Raw genomic sequence first — 14,543 nt, 5'->3', positions numbered from 1 at the left:
TTTGTGGTTTTACACTTAACGTCTCCAAAATTATGGGATTCAGTCTGATGTCAGGATTGGGAAGAAAAAAAACGTGGCAAAACCCTGGCTTGTTAAAAGTCTGGCATTCAGGATTTTGCTCAAGATCACTTAACTAATCGTTTGATGGTCCAAGGATGTCAAATCACCTTGCAGTCAATAGCAGATCAAACTTTAACTGATCTTTAGCATCCTCAGGTTTGTCTAAGTCCGGTCAGCCTGACATTCAGTACATGTGAACTCCTAACTCCTAAGTCTTAAAATATTTTCACAGTGACATAATGACACAGAGCATGTAATGAGCTAAAGAGCTATTTACGCATCAGGAACAAGTGGTAAAAATGCACATTAACATTTTGTAAGCCAAGCTCTACTGGCAGAGCCACGCACGAGCTTCTATCTTGACTCACTGCACAATCGGGTATTTTCAGCTCTGCTTCTCTTCCTTTTCTGAAGCGACAGAACAGGAGCCGTCCACAAATGCCCTAAAAAGTCTGTATGCTTTCATTATCTATTATTTTCCAGCTGTACACGTGTGCATTTAGTATTTTGTGTATTACTTAGTAGGCAAACAGGGGTATTAAGGAGGAGTTTAAAAATGCAAATGCTGGCATGTTTCTGTAGGCCATCATCCTAAATTCTGGCATCGTACCTCATCACTGATACTACAAAATGAAACGTGTGCATTTGGCTCAGGTGACATTATAAGCTTTCACGGGTTAAGCTCTGTTTTTGCAGATGCAGCTTAGTAAAAGTGACACCACAAGGCTGTACTCTGAAAACGCTGTCGTTCTCTCGGGTCGGCAAAACCTCACGGTGCAAAATTAAAATCTTTTCCACGTCGCTGTTTTTCGGCTAAATAAGCACGAGGTAAAATTTCTCACAAACCGCCCTTCCTCACTTTAATTGGGTGTGCATGGATATTCAGTTTGTTTTTTTTTCTCTTTTTTCAAGAGAAGTAAAATCACAATCCATTTCAAATCATTATCACAAAAAGAAACAAGGGAAAAAAACACAAATATTTTTGATGGTTGTCTTGACTGCACTGTGTGTGTGTGTGTGTGTGTGTTTTTAATGAGCCCTTAAGACTCAGAGAAAAGCAAAGAAACCCATTAGACTTAGCTGCAGGAGGAGTTATTATCTTGGTCTAGGGATTTGGGATGACAGCTGTTTTCACACCGGTGTAAAGTGCCATCATAATGGCAAAAATCCTGCACCACACCCTACCCATCACCGGTCTGAGGATGAATCATCTCATCTTCATGCAGACAGTCTGATACATGGATAAAGAGCAATGAAGCATCCAAAGTGACATCATCCAGATTTACTAATACGGCATGTGATAAACAATAGAGACACGAACAATTGAGCAATGAACTCAAAGTCATCCTGCACAAACAGCTAGGCTGGCACCAGGTGGGGCCTCGGGGGTGCGAGAGCATAACAAGGAGAAGAAGGGATCAGTCAAACACAGCGGGCTGGTATGAAATATGAACGAGGAGGAATGGCTCTGCGTTTGATCCTCCACTTCAGGCTGCCGCTGTCATGTTGTAATTAAGGTAACAAATGATACTGACAGTCGTCTGTTAGAGCCGTATGTTTGGCTGTGTGACTGAAACATCTCGGTGAAGCATGCCTATCGCTGACTGTTCCTGGTGAATTTTTTTTAAGACTCCTGGATGCCTGCTATATTATCATGTAGATGTAAGAGGATTAGCTTAACCAAAGAGTTACAGCTGTTCAGACGAATACAGGCATGCCTTTCTGACAGCTCATGCAACTGTAAAAAAAAAACAAAGAAGAAGAAAAAAAAGTGGGCCTATCTACTGAAAATATCCCACTGTTTTCGTAAGGCTACCCCTGCTGAAGTTAGGACTAAAAGTAAAGGTTCCAGGAAGACCACAGGAGGGGGCCTTCAGGTCTGCTGATAATATTGGCTTTGAGTTGTGCGATAGCTTGTGTTGTACTGAAATGCTTCACCGGTTTCCCCGTACAGAAGTTCAGAGGTTTGGAGGTTGCCTTGAATACCTAGGAAAAAAAAATTCTCAGTTGAATCTTCTTTCCAGCACTCGCACGTCAGCTGTTCTTTCATCCAAATTCAGCGATGTCACTGCAGCTCTGGACCCCGGCAACAGGTAAAAAGAGGCACTGCTCCCTCATCGGCCCATTTTGAAGCCCGCTGTGAATAATTGCCGGTGGAACGCGACAGACTTGCAACTCGTAATGACTATAGGCTCCATTGCACAGAGTTATAAGATCAAACAGTCTAACGATTAATTTCCTTCCACCAGATTTCACATTCTTCATATTTGGAGAGAAATTTGATTCTAATAACTGGCATGATTTAATTATTACATTTGGAAGCGTTCATTCCTCATCCCTCTGTCGTGGCTCTGCCAGAAATCTGGTTTGGTCCCTGTGTTTCTGTCTCTCTTGCATTCTCCCTTCTGTTTCTGTGGGTGTTTCTGTGTATCTCTGTGTGTTTGCGTTTCCCTGGCCATGGCCACTCCTTTCCCTGCCCGAGGTCCCTGCGGCTGCCACACCTGCACGTCCTCTTCCAGTCAGCTTCAGCGGCACACCAACCCCTCGGTACTCCTCCGAGGTAGATCGCACAGTCACCTCCGCTAAGCCTCCTGTGTGTGCCAACTCGCCTGTCTGCTCACTGTCATCTGCTTGTCTGCAGACAGATGACCACCAAACCATTCTCTTCGCCCACCTCCCTGCTCAATCACTCCCTCGCTGCTCAATGCATTACTCTCCAGCTCGCCATTTAAAGACTACTCACTCCTCAGCCTCTACTCAGTCCACCATCTCTCAGTCAATAAATCTTTTAGACGTTTTCCCTTTGACTTTGTGCTGCTTTTGGGTCCGATTGATTGGTAAATCATAGCACCCTTTTTTGTTTAAAAGGACCCCCCCCCCCCCTCCCATCCTGGCAGTAAGACGGGATACATGCACTGGAGTGTTTGTACATCTGCGAATCAGGGTTGCAAACCATGAATCACTTTAATGATTAAAGAGAGAGTTTATTCACAGAGTCGGTTTCTTAATTAGGAGGAAATTTCAAATTCTAACTTTGAAGTAAGCAACTTAATTTTGTTGTTTTTTTCCCCCTCTCTCCCCGCATCTATCCATCTGTCAGGCATCTGGCTTCTTCGAGAGTCCAACTGTGCATTCTTACACCAGCTTGTGGGTATATGCATTGCGTGCCTTGATACATGAAGTAGACATGATGACTGATAGGAGGATAACAGAATCATGTGGATGTTAGTAACCTGATGGCTGTAAGACTTCACCGTTTTGTCAGCTCGAATCCTGTTCATGGTCTTTGATGGATGTTCTCTCATCCTTCTGCTTGATTCTGTTTGTCACTAGTAGTTATAATACATCAGGCACTGGGCTCGGGTCAGATAGAATAACAATGTTCTGTATTTCAGGAACCAAATAAGTGGTTTAAGATAAAATGTAATTTAAACCACTTAACTTCTTTCAGTAACTCTTATTAAGCTCTACAAAGGTGATATGTTTTGATTCTGCTCAAAGCCGGGATATCTTAGGGAAAATGGGATTTACACAAGCACAAACAAAAGTTCAGTGGGTTGCTTGGTTGCACAGCAGGAGTTTGTAATGACCTGCCCATTGGCAAGTCAGTAAGCTTAAAAGCTTTCTGGATTTTTATTTTATTTTGCCAAAGGCCTTTCTTTTTCAAGCAGCGATAGTTAATTTGTGGCTGCATAATAAGAAATAAATTCAGAGTTCATGAAGAGAACGAGCTCAGGTAATAAATAAATGTGGCATTTGCGAGTTTCTAATCCAAAGAGGTTAAGCAATCACGGGGATATAGCATCACAGCAGCCTTACACACAATCTGAATGTCTACCTACACACACGCAGGCACTGCAGCATATCATGCGATCAAAAGAAGGGATCCTCGTGATTGTGTGCTTTTCTAAAGAGAAAATGGTTCCCCCGATGAGTGAAGGCAGGGTGGGGAAGCAACCAGCAAATAAGAGCCAGAGCAAGTCTGTGCAAATACATCTGAGAGGAGCTTGTGTAAGCAGCTGCAAATGGAGAATGAGTGCCCTCCTCTGGCCGGACTGTTGTTTTCTTGCAAGTCTTCACCTGTGGAACTGGGGTGGGTGTGGAGTGGGAATCCAACTATTAACAGGAACAAGCGAACAAAGGAAAAAAAGAAGGCTGCTGAGTCCATTTTCAGAAAGCATTTTTTAAATTAATTTTTATTATTTTATAGCTAATTTACAACAAGCGCTTCACTGAACTGGAACATTTTATTTTGCTTGATACTGTCATTGTTAAATATATTTTTCTGCATCAGCTGACTCTGTTGTAACTTTGTAATCAGTCTTTTCTGTAAAAATTCATATACTTTATAAGGAATATCACACTATGATAAGGATGGCTGAGAGAGATATTAAGAAATACACTGAACCCTCAAATAAAGAAACCCAAAACATATTGTTCAATTCATGGATGTGTCGCGGTGTGTTGTAGTTTCCGTGAGTTCTCTCTATGTGTAAATGTTAAATGCATGTGTGTGGACGTGCTGATATCTCCTTGCGTGTGTCGTTTCTATGTTTGAGCAGTTAGAAACTGGGCTGTGGCTCTGATGGATGCTGCACTTGCACCAATTCAGCAGTGTGAACGGCTAAAACCTAAACCCACACGGCACTCCAACAACATATTTACAGCATTTCTGGCCAAGACCCGAGAGTTCTCTCAATGTGAAAAAATACAAAAATATACAGACATGTGATGCAACTAGTGACAGTTCTGAATAAATCATATATATATGTATATATATATATATATATTTCAAACAGAAATTGATAGTCGTCATTCACAAGCTTCAGCTATTCCAAACTGAGCCAACAGAAGCATGTGAGCATAAAGTAAACAAATATAAATATGAATGGTCACTTCCATCGATACTTCCACCTTTACTCTTTTAATTCAGAACAAATCATAATTAAATACAAAACACATGCTCTTAAAATCTTGACATGGGGTCCTCCTGCTTTCGCTCGCCATCTTTATCCCGCTGATACCTGTAGCATATAATGCCGTCAGTGCAAACTTTATACAGTTTAAATCTTAGACCCATAAAACCATCTTCATTGCATAACATCATAGCAGTATTGCACTACATCTCCGTGTGCGTGTCAAGCTCTCTCACTCACACACACACACATTACAACCATAAGGATGGATGTTCTCATATAGCATCGCTTCTATCTTATACACGACACGCGCTTTCTTGCCACTCTCGCACACAAGCGGCAAACACATACCCACACAGTCACACGCGGCTGCATTGCACACGTGTTTCAGTTTGTCTTCAGCGCGTACGAGAACACGTCACGTGTTGTCAGTTCTAGTGTGAGGTCTGCTTTACGTTGACTTCAATGGTTCAGTTAGTTGTGTGTAGCTTTCCGCTGCGCTTTGCAAGACGAAAAATGGGATTGTGTGTAAATCCAAAAACCAAACTGCAATATAACCCCCCCCCCCAAAAAAAAAAAAAATCAATGGAATATCATTTGGAAATGTTAATTTTTTTTTTACAGACTTAATCCCGTTAGAAATTGTCATAAAAAAGATATATATGCATATATATATATTTATATATATAGGCTATTTATTTGTTAAACATGACTTAGCTTTAATTTGTGTGGACACGAGAAGGAGAAAGAAGCAAAACTGGAAGAGAGAGAAAGGATAAAAGGACATATTCCTCCCACACAGAGGAGTCCCCGCACATGAACGAGCACCACCGTGCACACGCAGACACACACACTTACACGCACACATACGCCATGGCTTTTAACTGCGACCACTGGAGACGGTGTGCACGTCTGCGGCAGGGGAAGGGGGGCATCTTTTGGAAGAATGACCGATGAGTTTGCTGTGGTGCGATGAAGCTAAGAGCTCTGCTGTTTGTGCCTAGAGAGATAACATTCATCCTGGATGCTGACTAGCAGGTCAGAACAGCCAATCCGCCTGTAGAGGTGTGCTAGGTTACAGCTGAGTTTACGACCCTACGATTGTGTGTCTGTGTGTGTGTGTGCGGTTGTGTGTGTGTGTGCCGCTGTAAGGGAGTGAGGGTGTGTGTGTGTGGGTGCATGAGTGTGTTTGTGTGCATAAGAGAGTTGAGGCTAAACTACACGCCAGAGCATCTAGTATGCTCAGCACTGGCCTCTCATGACCATAATCACATGATCATGTCTCTCTTCTCTTCTTGAGACATGCTAAAAAAACCAAACTCCTTCACTTTTTTCTCCTTCCTTTAGATTATTATCATGATTTTCTTCCTTTGTTTTTCTCTTCTCTCTCCGTTGTCTTCGAGGATGCATGCAGAAATTCAGCGTATGAGGTTTTTAGCAATATAATTATTTGAACTGCCTTTAAATAATGCCTTGCAATATTCAACATGGGGTGACCCGAACAAACGTCAGTCTTGGCCACTAAGGTGTTATTCTGAGTTCACACCCAGAACCAAGATGAGAATCACAAAAAGAAAAAAATAAAGAAAAAGAAAAAAAAAGCGGGTCTTTGCTGAGAAAGGACTCCTGGTCACGTGGGACTCAGCTGGATCTGGGCCCCCTGTTCTCGGTCTTCCCCGTTCCTGTCCTGAAACAAGGCAGAGGTGGCAGGACGAGGAGGACAGAAAGCCAGGAGGTGATATAAAAAGAGTGGCCACTGTCTTTTGTTGTTTTTTTTTAAAGTGAGGGGGGACCTCCATCTGAGACATCGGTGCACTGAGGTGTTCAATGTCGGCATGAGACTCGAGATGGCTCTGTAGGTGAGGCGATAGCACCTCAGGGTCCATCTCTGCAAGGTCATCCTTTATTTTCTTTCGAGCCCTGCTCAGAATTAATGTCTCATGTCCACATACATCTAGACTCCTGTGTTGAGCTCCAGGTGACGTGGGCTGCAGTTCACACCCGGCATCAAAATGCAACTGAAAACCGCCTGAAATAGTCACTTCGTTTGCTCCCTATCTGGTGGGAAAGTGCACCTGTATCCAAACACAGGTTAAACACATTACATATACACAAGTTATTAACTGTGATTTGGATATTTGCATCCCCCCCCCACCCCCACCAGCACCCAGTTTGGGGTGCAGTCACAGCTGCATCTAGAGCTGTCCACTCGTGTATCCGAGATGCATTTTAATGCAAAGTGTGAACTGGGTCGGCTTCATTATAGTGGGATACTGGTTTAGTCTTTTCTCTCAGTCTCTTTATACATCGCTGCATTTACATCTGTGTCAGAGTCTCTCTCCTTTTTATTTTTTATTTTTTGGTATCGTTCTTTGCCTCGCGGTGTCGCTGTGTTTTGTCTTAGTATGCGTTTATCTCTCTGTGTCATTCTCAGTGATTGCCTAAGCACTGACTTTGCTGGAGGACAGACAGGCAGGCAGGCGAGGCTGGCTTGGCTGTGAGGGTGAAGGGTGGCGGTCGGTCGGTGGTTGTGAGGGAGGGGTGGTCGAGCGGGTGCAGCATCACAGCCTCTCCCGAGTGGGGATCCAGATGTAAGGCCCTGATTGCTCCTCAATCACTGTCTTTACTTTGTGATAGACCTCTTCAAAGCTGTCCCCTTCCACGACAGCTGCAGCGGGACACAGCATGTGCAACAGAAGGAGAGAAAAGACAAATAGAGCAAGGAATGGGTTAAAGAAAAAAACGACACAGGCAGCAGGAAATTAAGAGAAAAGACCAAAGACAGGAGATGAAATTGAAACATTGGTTGGGTGGTGGCGTGGGGATAAAGAGAGACAGGGGAAATGACAATTTAAGATATAATCAATTATGAATATAGTTTTACAATCTGTGTACAACATCAAAGAAGAGGCACATTTACATCAGCTAAGTAGTTCTACACAGTTTCCCACGTGCTTTGAGTGGTTGATGAAATGTCACCCCCCCACCCACTGTTCATGATTTGTTAGAAATTGTAGACAGCGTTGAATTTGCTGTGAAACCTAACGTTCATATTCTGCCAACTGCTGAGATTTGCCCTAAATGCATCGCTTAAATGTTAAAATGCCCTGAGTCCTCCCAAAAGGCATTCCTTTTCTTATTCAGATCGTTCAGTCGTGCCAGTACAAACGGGAGCGCGGAGCCCAGTCGCTGGCATTTGTTGGCATTAAACAAAAAAAATCTACGAGAACTACAAGAGGAAGTTTGATCACCTTCTAAAGTGTGCGTACAAGCGCCAGCAAAACACGGTCAACCTGTTGTTTCTAGTATCTTGTAATGATAAAAGAGATGATTTTTTTCCATATCAAATAGATTATGAGTAATCCTACATTTGAGTGCAAACACAGACGCATAAAATCCTGTTTTTCCATCTGGTTCTGCCAAAACCTAAATGTGAATCCCTCTGCTAAGAATACAGTGGATAGACAGTGCATTAACAAAAAAATGCTTACTTTTTTGTTGACTTTCCATTTAAAATGTCTATGTAATTTTGTTATATAAGTACAATCTAAAATATTACATTTAATATTCACTCGATACATTCACTTAACTCTAAACATGTTTTCCTTGATGATTAATTATTTGAATAAAGAAGCCTTTGATTTTATGCGTTTATTGAGAGAGAAAAATCAATATAGTAGTTTAGTACATTAAATCCAAACCTCGTGCACATGTGATCGCTGCATGTTCTTACCGGTAAAACACTCTAGGAAGTCTTGTTCTAGTTTGAGGGCTCGGTCCATTCCTTTCCTGGCCTGCTCCTCTGTCAGGCGAGTGTTGATTTCTCTGTTAATCAAATCAAACAAATATAAAATCACACCTGCTTTCAAGCTGTAAAGAATAATCACTGTCAGAAAATTTTTTCTAAATGCATATAGAAGATTTGAGCTCATACAGGACATTCTCCAGCGACTTGGGCCGCACAAAGATGGCAATTGGGTGAAGCTGAGCTGCTTGTAGTCTGCGCACAGCGTTGGCTGAGACATCCAGGATGCAGTGTTTCCCCTGCTGCTCATGCACGCAAGCAAGAACAGAAATGATAAGTAAATACAAAAATAGAATGTTATTTTAGTAATGAATATTGTAGGTTAATTGAGCCACAAGAGATTGCAGCTTATTACTTAAACGGAGCATTGCATTTATAAAACACAAAGTGTTTTTAGTGCAAACGGATTCATCATACTTAAAGGGGTAAGGTTTTTTTTCCCATGTCTTTTAGCATTATTTATCTACAGTGTTTGGCGTCAGTTGACCAGTTTTGAAGAGATATCTGCCATCACCTGAATACTATGGACTTAAATATTTGCCTTGTGGTGCTTCAAGCTCCTAAAAACTGTGATTTTGTGGTTTCTGAAAGAGGCGTTACTACTGATGTTTCACCACACAGCCCAAGTGCTATTTAGTATATTATACACGATAGAAGGTCGAGTCTGCACATATCTACTCAAACCCAAACCCATTTAGATGAATAAAAAGCAGGTATAGAGGTAAAATATGTAAATATATTTTGGGGGTAAACTGTTCCTTTAAGTAATGTCCTTGTGCCTGACTTCATACTCTGAGTAGTGGTTTTTATGGCATTATTTTTCAATATCTCAATGAATCTGGAGGTAATGATCCCATTTTATAAAACCCATTATCCAACACGCTGCTGCACACCTGCTCGGCCACCTCACGGACACTCTGGACACTCGTGCCGTACAGGTGACTGTTGTACTGTCCGGCCTCAATGAACCGATGGCTCTGGATGTCCTTCTCCATCTGTTCCCTGGAGGACACAAAGTGATAGTCTCGCCCGTCCACCTCATACTCCCTCTTGGGCCGCGTGGTGTCTGTTAAACAGAACAGAAAGCGCACCTCATTTTGAATCTCAGCATTACCTCTGTCTGATGCACTGCGCACACATCGCTTTAATATTGTCGCATTTTGCAGCGGTGGCAGCAAGTGAAAACTGCCGAACACATCTGTCTCCGAGACTGACAGCGTAATTACTTACGTGGGACACAAGATCCAAACTTATCGGGGAACTCAGACAACAGGTCATCATTTATCCTGTCCTTCACAGGACCCAGAATGATGATGGGCCTTGCATAATGTACTTATCATAAAGAGAATGAAAGGATAAAGAGAGAGCGGGATCATTCACAAAAGAGAAAATCAAAACAATGAACATTCATATAAAAGCCTGAAAGAACAGACTTCACCTTACCTTCCACTTGGGTAACTGTCTCATAACTTTGTGAGGCTTTATCTCTCCCTGGTGACAGAACACAGAAGCGTTCGGTTTCTTTTTGCCTTCTTACAAATGACACGTTTGCATCGGCATGCGTGTGTTTGTACTTATATGCAGGGCAGATGATGTATCTTCAAAGGTGGCAGCAAATGTATGAGATATCATTATTGGCAAGGTGTTAAAGGCGTGACTGTTTGACGTAATGTGTGCTTTGGATTATAGCCTTCTGGGAAATACTGAAGGAGAAGTCTTAGATTCATATCTGGCAGTCAATGAACTGCTCAAATAATAGTGGAGAGGCATTTAGAGATATCAGCAATGCCAAGAGTAGAGCAAAGGTGATGATAACACTGCTTTGTTCACACATTTGTTTTAGTTCCTGCTACTTGCACCTTTAATGCATATTACTAATCTCTTAATGGATGCAAAAGAGCATCCCGAATTACCTTGTGTGCTCAAGCTGTCCCGACCAAGGTCCTGTAACAGAGACAAGAGCAGATATTTACCGATCAGGACACAGTTTGAATGAACTCCCCTCCTTCAGAAAGCTATAATGAACAAACGTACCCTCTCTTTGGTGTTAACACGAGACCACTCTTTTCTTTCCACCCTGCAAGGAAGAAAAATGTGTGACAAAGGTGAGACAACCTGTCATTAGCACCGAGCTGCAGCGCTTTACTCTACATTTCAGTTAGTTTGCTACATATAAAGTGTCTGACCTGTGCTTGCTGGGGATGAAGCCAACCTCTTCAGCCTCATTCTGCGGGCTGACCTTACGGGCCTGCCACCACTCTTCATCTCCGCAGTCCAACACGTGCAGCACGTCTCCAAACTTGAACCCAAGTGCTTGACTGAGAAAGCCACAGTCGGCAGTTTTATCATAGTCAAAAAGAGCCCTGGAAGGAAAAAGAGGATTTCAATTAGGCATTTCATAAAAAGCCTTTAAATATCTTTTTTTTTAAAAAGCCACTGATATTCCAAAAACTGCGCTTTTAGTATATTTTAACTTGCATCGTGATAACAGAAACATCCGTACAGTTGGAAACGTTACATTGTAAGAGATGTGTGCTAAAAAAAGAATTTTTGAATTTTAACAAGTGTGCTGACTAAATGGAGAGAGAGGACCAGAGACATGCTTGACATTTTCATAAAGACAAAGCCCTAAGTGGATAGGAATAAAACATTGGGGGTACGCTGCTATACTGGCATTTTTAAAAATAATTGTTTTCAGCCACCTGTGGCTAGCACTGAGCAGCCCGCACGACTTCAGTTATTCAGAAAAGAAGAATTTGTACGAAATATTGGATTTAGCCTAATTATGAGCTTTAAAAGCATGACTGACAGCGTCTGCTTTCCACCGACATGCCATGTGCCAGTGGACGTATAACACACTGGTGTGAAATGTAACCTTGAACTGCTTCTCTTTCCAGGATTTTTTTCTGTCGAGCAAAGCATACCTTGAATACCAGCGACTAGTCCTCTCACCCACACTTCTTATAAAGACCAGTGTGTATTCTGTGCAGTGTGATGTGATGTGGTGTTTGGATGTTTGCTTGTTGGTTTTTGGCTTAAAGTATTTCTGCAACCTGCAGTGATTTTGAAGATAATTTGCACTACAAGTACTCTTTAGTTTGTCTTTAATAAACATAGTTAATAAGTTGGTTGGTGTAAATATTTAAAAGGAACATTTCAGACTAAGTTCAATGTGGGTCGGTTGCTGTGTGGCTGTAGAGCTTAGTTTCCATGGATTAATCGTGACATTTTTATTTAACTGCGCAGAAAATAAAGAGCGTTTCAGTAACGTTGTGTTGACTGCTCTAAATGATTACCTTCAATAAACACGTGAGTCTGTTGTATACACAGTAAACACAGTAATGCAATGGTGTCCTGCTGGTACTCCCTGTAAATCTAATATTGGCAGTGAATACATCAAATGGTAGCTAAATGCATATAAAGGCCCAGGAAACAGTGATTTGAGCCCTCACCAAGGGGGTTTTATTTTAAGTAAATCAACAATAATAAACACTCTAATGCTGTTGACTGAGACGATATTTGCAGACAGATACTTTACATTTTTCCTCTTCTTTCCTTCTTCCTCTTAAGGCTTGTAGTTTTTGTGATTTTTATATGTAAGGCGCTTGCCTTGTCATTTTATTTCTCTATTCTTACTTCATATTGTGTGCCTTTGAAGCCTGACTATACATTGCCTTTGATAACGCTTTCACTTCTACTCTTGCGGCTATAGATCCTATTCTGACTTTCAAAACTCAACATTTCAACTCAACGAGGCTTTGCAAATGTTTCTTTGTAGCAGACACAGTTGGCAGCATAATGACGTTCAAGTGGAAGGACGGCTGAGTTCAAATAATGACATTTTCTTTTGTTAAATATGCTTGACATATTTTTGGCTTTGTGCAGGTAGATTTTTAGCTCTCTGACTCAAAATGCTTTAAACAACATTAAATTGAACTAAATCTGCATTATTTGAAGTATTTGAAACATCCATACTACCACTCTTATTATTGATAAAAAGCTGTGGATTTCTGCTATGCTGCAGTCAAACCATGCATTAACCCAAAAACCGTATTCTCGAGCCACTTTGATCTCATCCTATAAGGCTAATATCAAAGGTAGTTTTTCTGCTTTTAGCGTGAGACCTGATGTAGAAGCCTCTCTTTGGATTACTCCTTAGGGTTGTCGTCCCAGAGCCCATGCTGCTGTTCATCAGCTGTTCCCTCAAGTCATGGATCTTAGCCTCAAAACGACTGTACTCTGCAACAGAGAAACACAAACATATAAGATTCCATATTTTACTCTCAGACATCTAAAATGTTTGCTTCAATAACAATAAAGATCTTTCTCTTTTCCATGTCTAGTCCTTCAGTGGCTGAAGCGTGGATAAATGGATTTAGCTGCAGATGTTTGATCTCTTTGTTTCAAAATGAATCTAAATGAGAAATTACTAAGTCATTGTTTTGTTCTTTGCCCATGGCCTACATTTCCACCTTATTTAAAAACTAGTCCTACCATTGCATTTAGTCATTTTCTTCAAAAAGAGATTTTGAAGCTTATTTTAAAGGCCCATCTTTAGACTCATTGCTCAGACAAGTTTTGCAACGTATAAAGTTCTTTGTGAGAAGGTCTCTCAGTGGTTTTACCATCGGGTCGGTACTGTGCGATGATGGTAACTGTCTGGCCAGCGTTCTTCAGTGCTGCAGCTGCCTGTTCGTGTGTGGCCATACGCAGGTCCACGCCGTTTACCTGTCACACACACACCATGACTGTTAACACCTGAAGACCCAGTGCTGCTAAGGATTACATGACTCTGTGTGAAATTAAGAGAAAACTGTCATTACACTGAGGATCTGATCCCCTTTGTGCAGCTCTCCGCTGAGGTCAGCTGGACCGCCTGCCAGGATGAAGGAGATAAAGATCCCCTCGCCGTCCTCTCCTCCGACGATGTTAAATCCCAAACCTGTGGAGCCTCGGTGGATCAGAACTCGACGAGGCTCTCTGAAAAAGCGATGAAGGAGACAAAATAAGTTTTATAGGGCTAAAATGCCCCCATAATAATAATAAATAAACAAGATAAAACTGCAGTTCAAGGATCATTGCTCACCTGGGAATATCATCATCTCCCATCATGCCGTGCAGAACAGGAGAAAACCGACTCGGTGAGGTGGGAGTGAGGGCTTGCGGGTAATCAGATCCGAGATAGTTTGGGTGGCTAAGTTCAGTATCCATATGGGAATATGCTGGAAAAATAAGCACAAAACCAAATGAGGTGTAACATACCAAGCACATGGATTTTATTGTACTTCAATTTTCATGCAAACTTTTTTCTTTGTTTCAGGTCACAGGTTGCACTGCAACTTAAGAAAACACCAGAAAAATAGAAAAGGAAACACTACAGAAGTAGCGGAAAACAAATCTGTGTTTTGGGGGGAAAAATAACGAGACGAAAGTGACAGAAACCAAAACATGCACTGAGACACGCTCAAAATAAACAGAGGATTCATCAGTGTAGTACAAGAGAAAAGGTGAAAGTAATATGTGTTTTAATACTGTAGATACATGTTTGCTAGGGGTGCAACGATACTCGTATCGATATTGAACTGTTCGGTACAGTGCTTTCGGTTCGGTACGCATGTGTATCGAACAAAACAAAATTTTTAATTTATTTTATCAACTTTTCTTCTGACGATGCTGTCTGTGTTGAGAGCTCAGTGGATCTGCGTTCGACTACTCCGCCTAGGCTGCACTGTCGAGTGCAGATCCACTGAGCGCAGCGCAAG

General features: G+C 41.8%; 1 protein-coding gene across 6 annotated transcripts in view; it reads right to left on the bottom strand.

The window, feature by feature from the left end:
• Positions 1 to 4,276: 4,276 nt before the first annotated feature.
• The window catches only part of LOC134635684 (disks large homolog 4), an 83,478-nt gene continuing 73,211 nt past the window's right edge, over positions 4,277 to 14,543 (bottom strand). For all 6 annotated transcript variants that reach the window (XM_063485146.1, XM_063485145.1, XM_063485144.1 and 3 more), the window contains 13 exons: positions 13,868 to 14,003; positions 13,605 to 13,761; positions 13,407 to 13,509; positions 12,906 to 13,020; positions 10,968 to 11,144; positions 10,816 to 10,858; positions 10,695 to 10,725; positions 10,225 to 10,272; positions 10,012 to 10,113; positions 9,675 to 9,847; positions 8,911 to 9,023; positions 8,710 to 8,801; positions 4,277 to 7,644 (listed from right to left, as the gene is read on the bottom strand). In XM_063485146.1, coding sequence (XP_063341216.1) covers positions 7,538 to 7,644; positions 8,710 to 8,801; positions 8,911 to 9,023; positions 9,675 to 9,847; positions 10,012 to 10,113; positions 10,225 to 10,272; positions 10,695 to 10,725; positions 10,816 to 10,858; positions 10,968 to 11,144; positions 12,906 to 13,020; positions 13,407 to 13,509; positions 13,605 to 13,761; positions 13,868 to 14,003 — 1,397 coding nt within the window. In that variant the 3' untranslated portion in view covers positions 4,277 to 7,537. The remainder of the gene's footprint in view (positions 7,645 to 8,709; positions 8,802 to 8,910; positions 9,024 to 9,674; positions 9,848 to 10,011; positions 10,114 to 10,224; positions 10,273 to 10,694; positions 10,726 to 10,815; positions 10,859 to 10,967; positions 11,145 to 12,905; positions 13,021 to 13,406; positions 13,510 to 13,604; positions 13,762 to 13,867; positions 14,004 to 14,543) is intronic.

Source organism: Pelmatolapia mariae, linkage group LG10_11 (genome assembly GCF_036321145.2).
Source record: "Pelmatolapia mariae isolate MD_Pm_ZW linkage group LG10_11, Pm_UMD_F_2, whole genome shotgun sequence".
Taxonomy (NCBI): domain Eukaryota; kingdom Metazoa; phylum Chordata; class Actinopteri; order Cichliformes; family Cichlidae; genus Pelmatolapia; species Pelmatolapia mariae.
The sequence above is the reverse complement of the archived record's forward strand: the minus strand, read 5'-3'. Positions and strand labels throughout refer to the sequence as shown.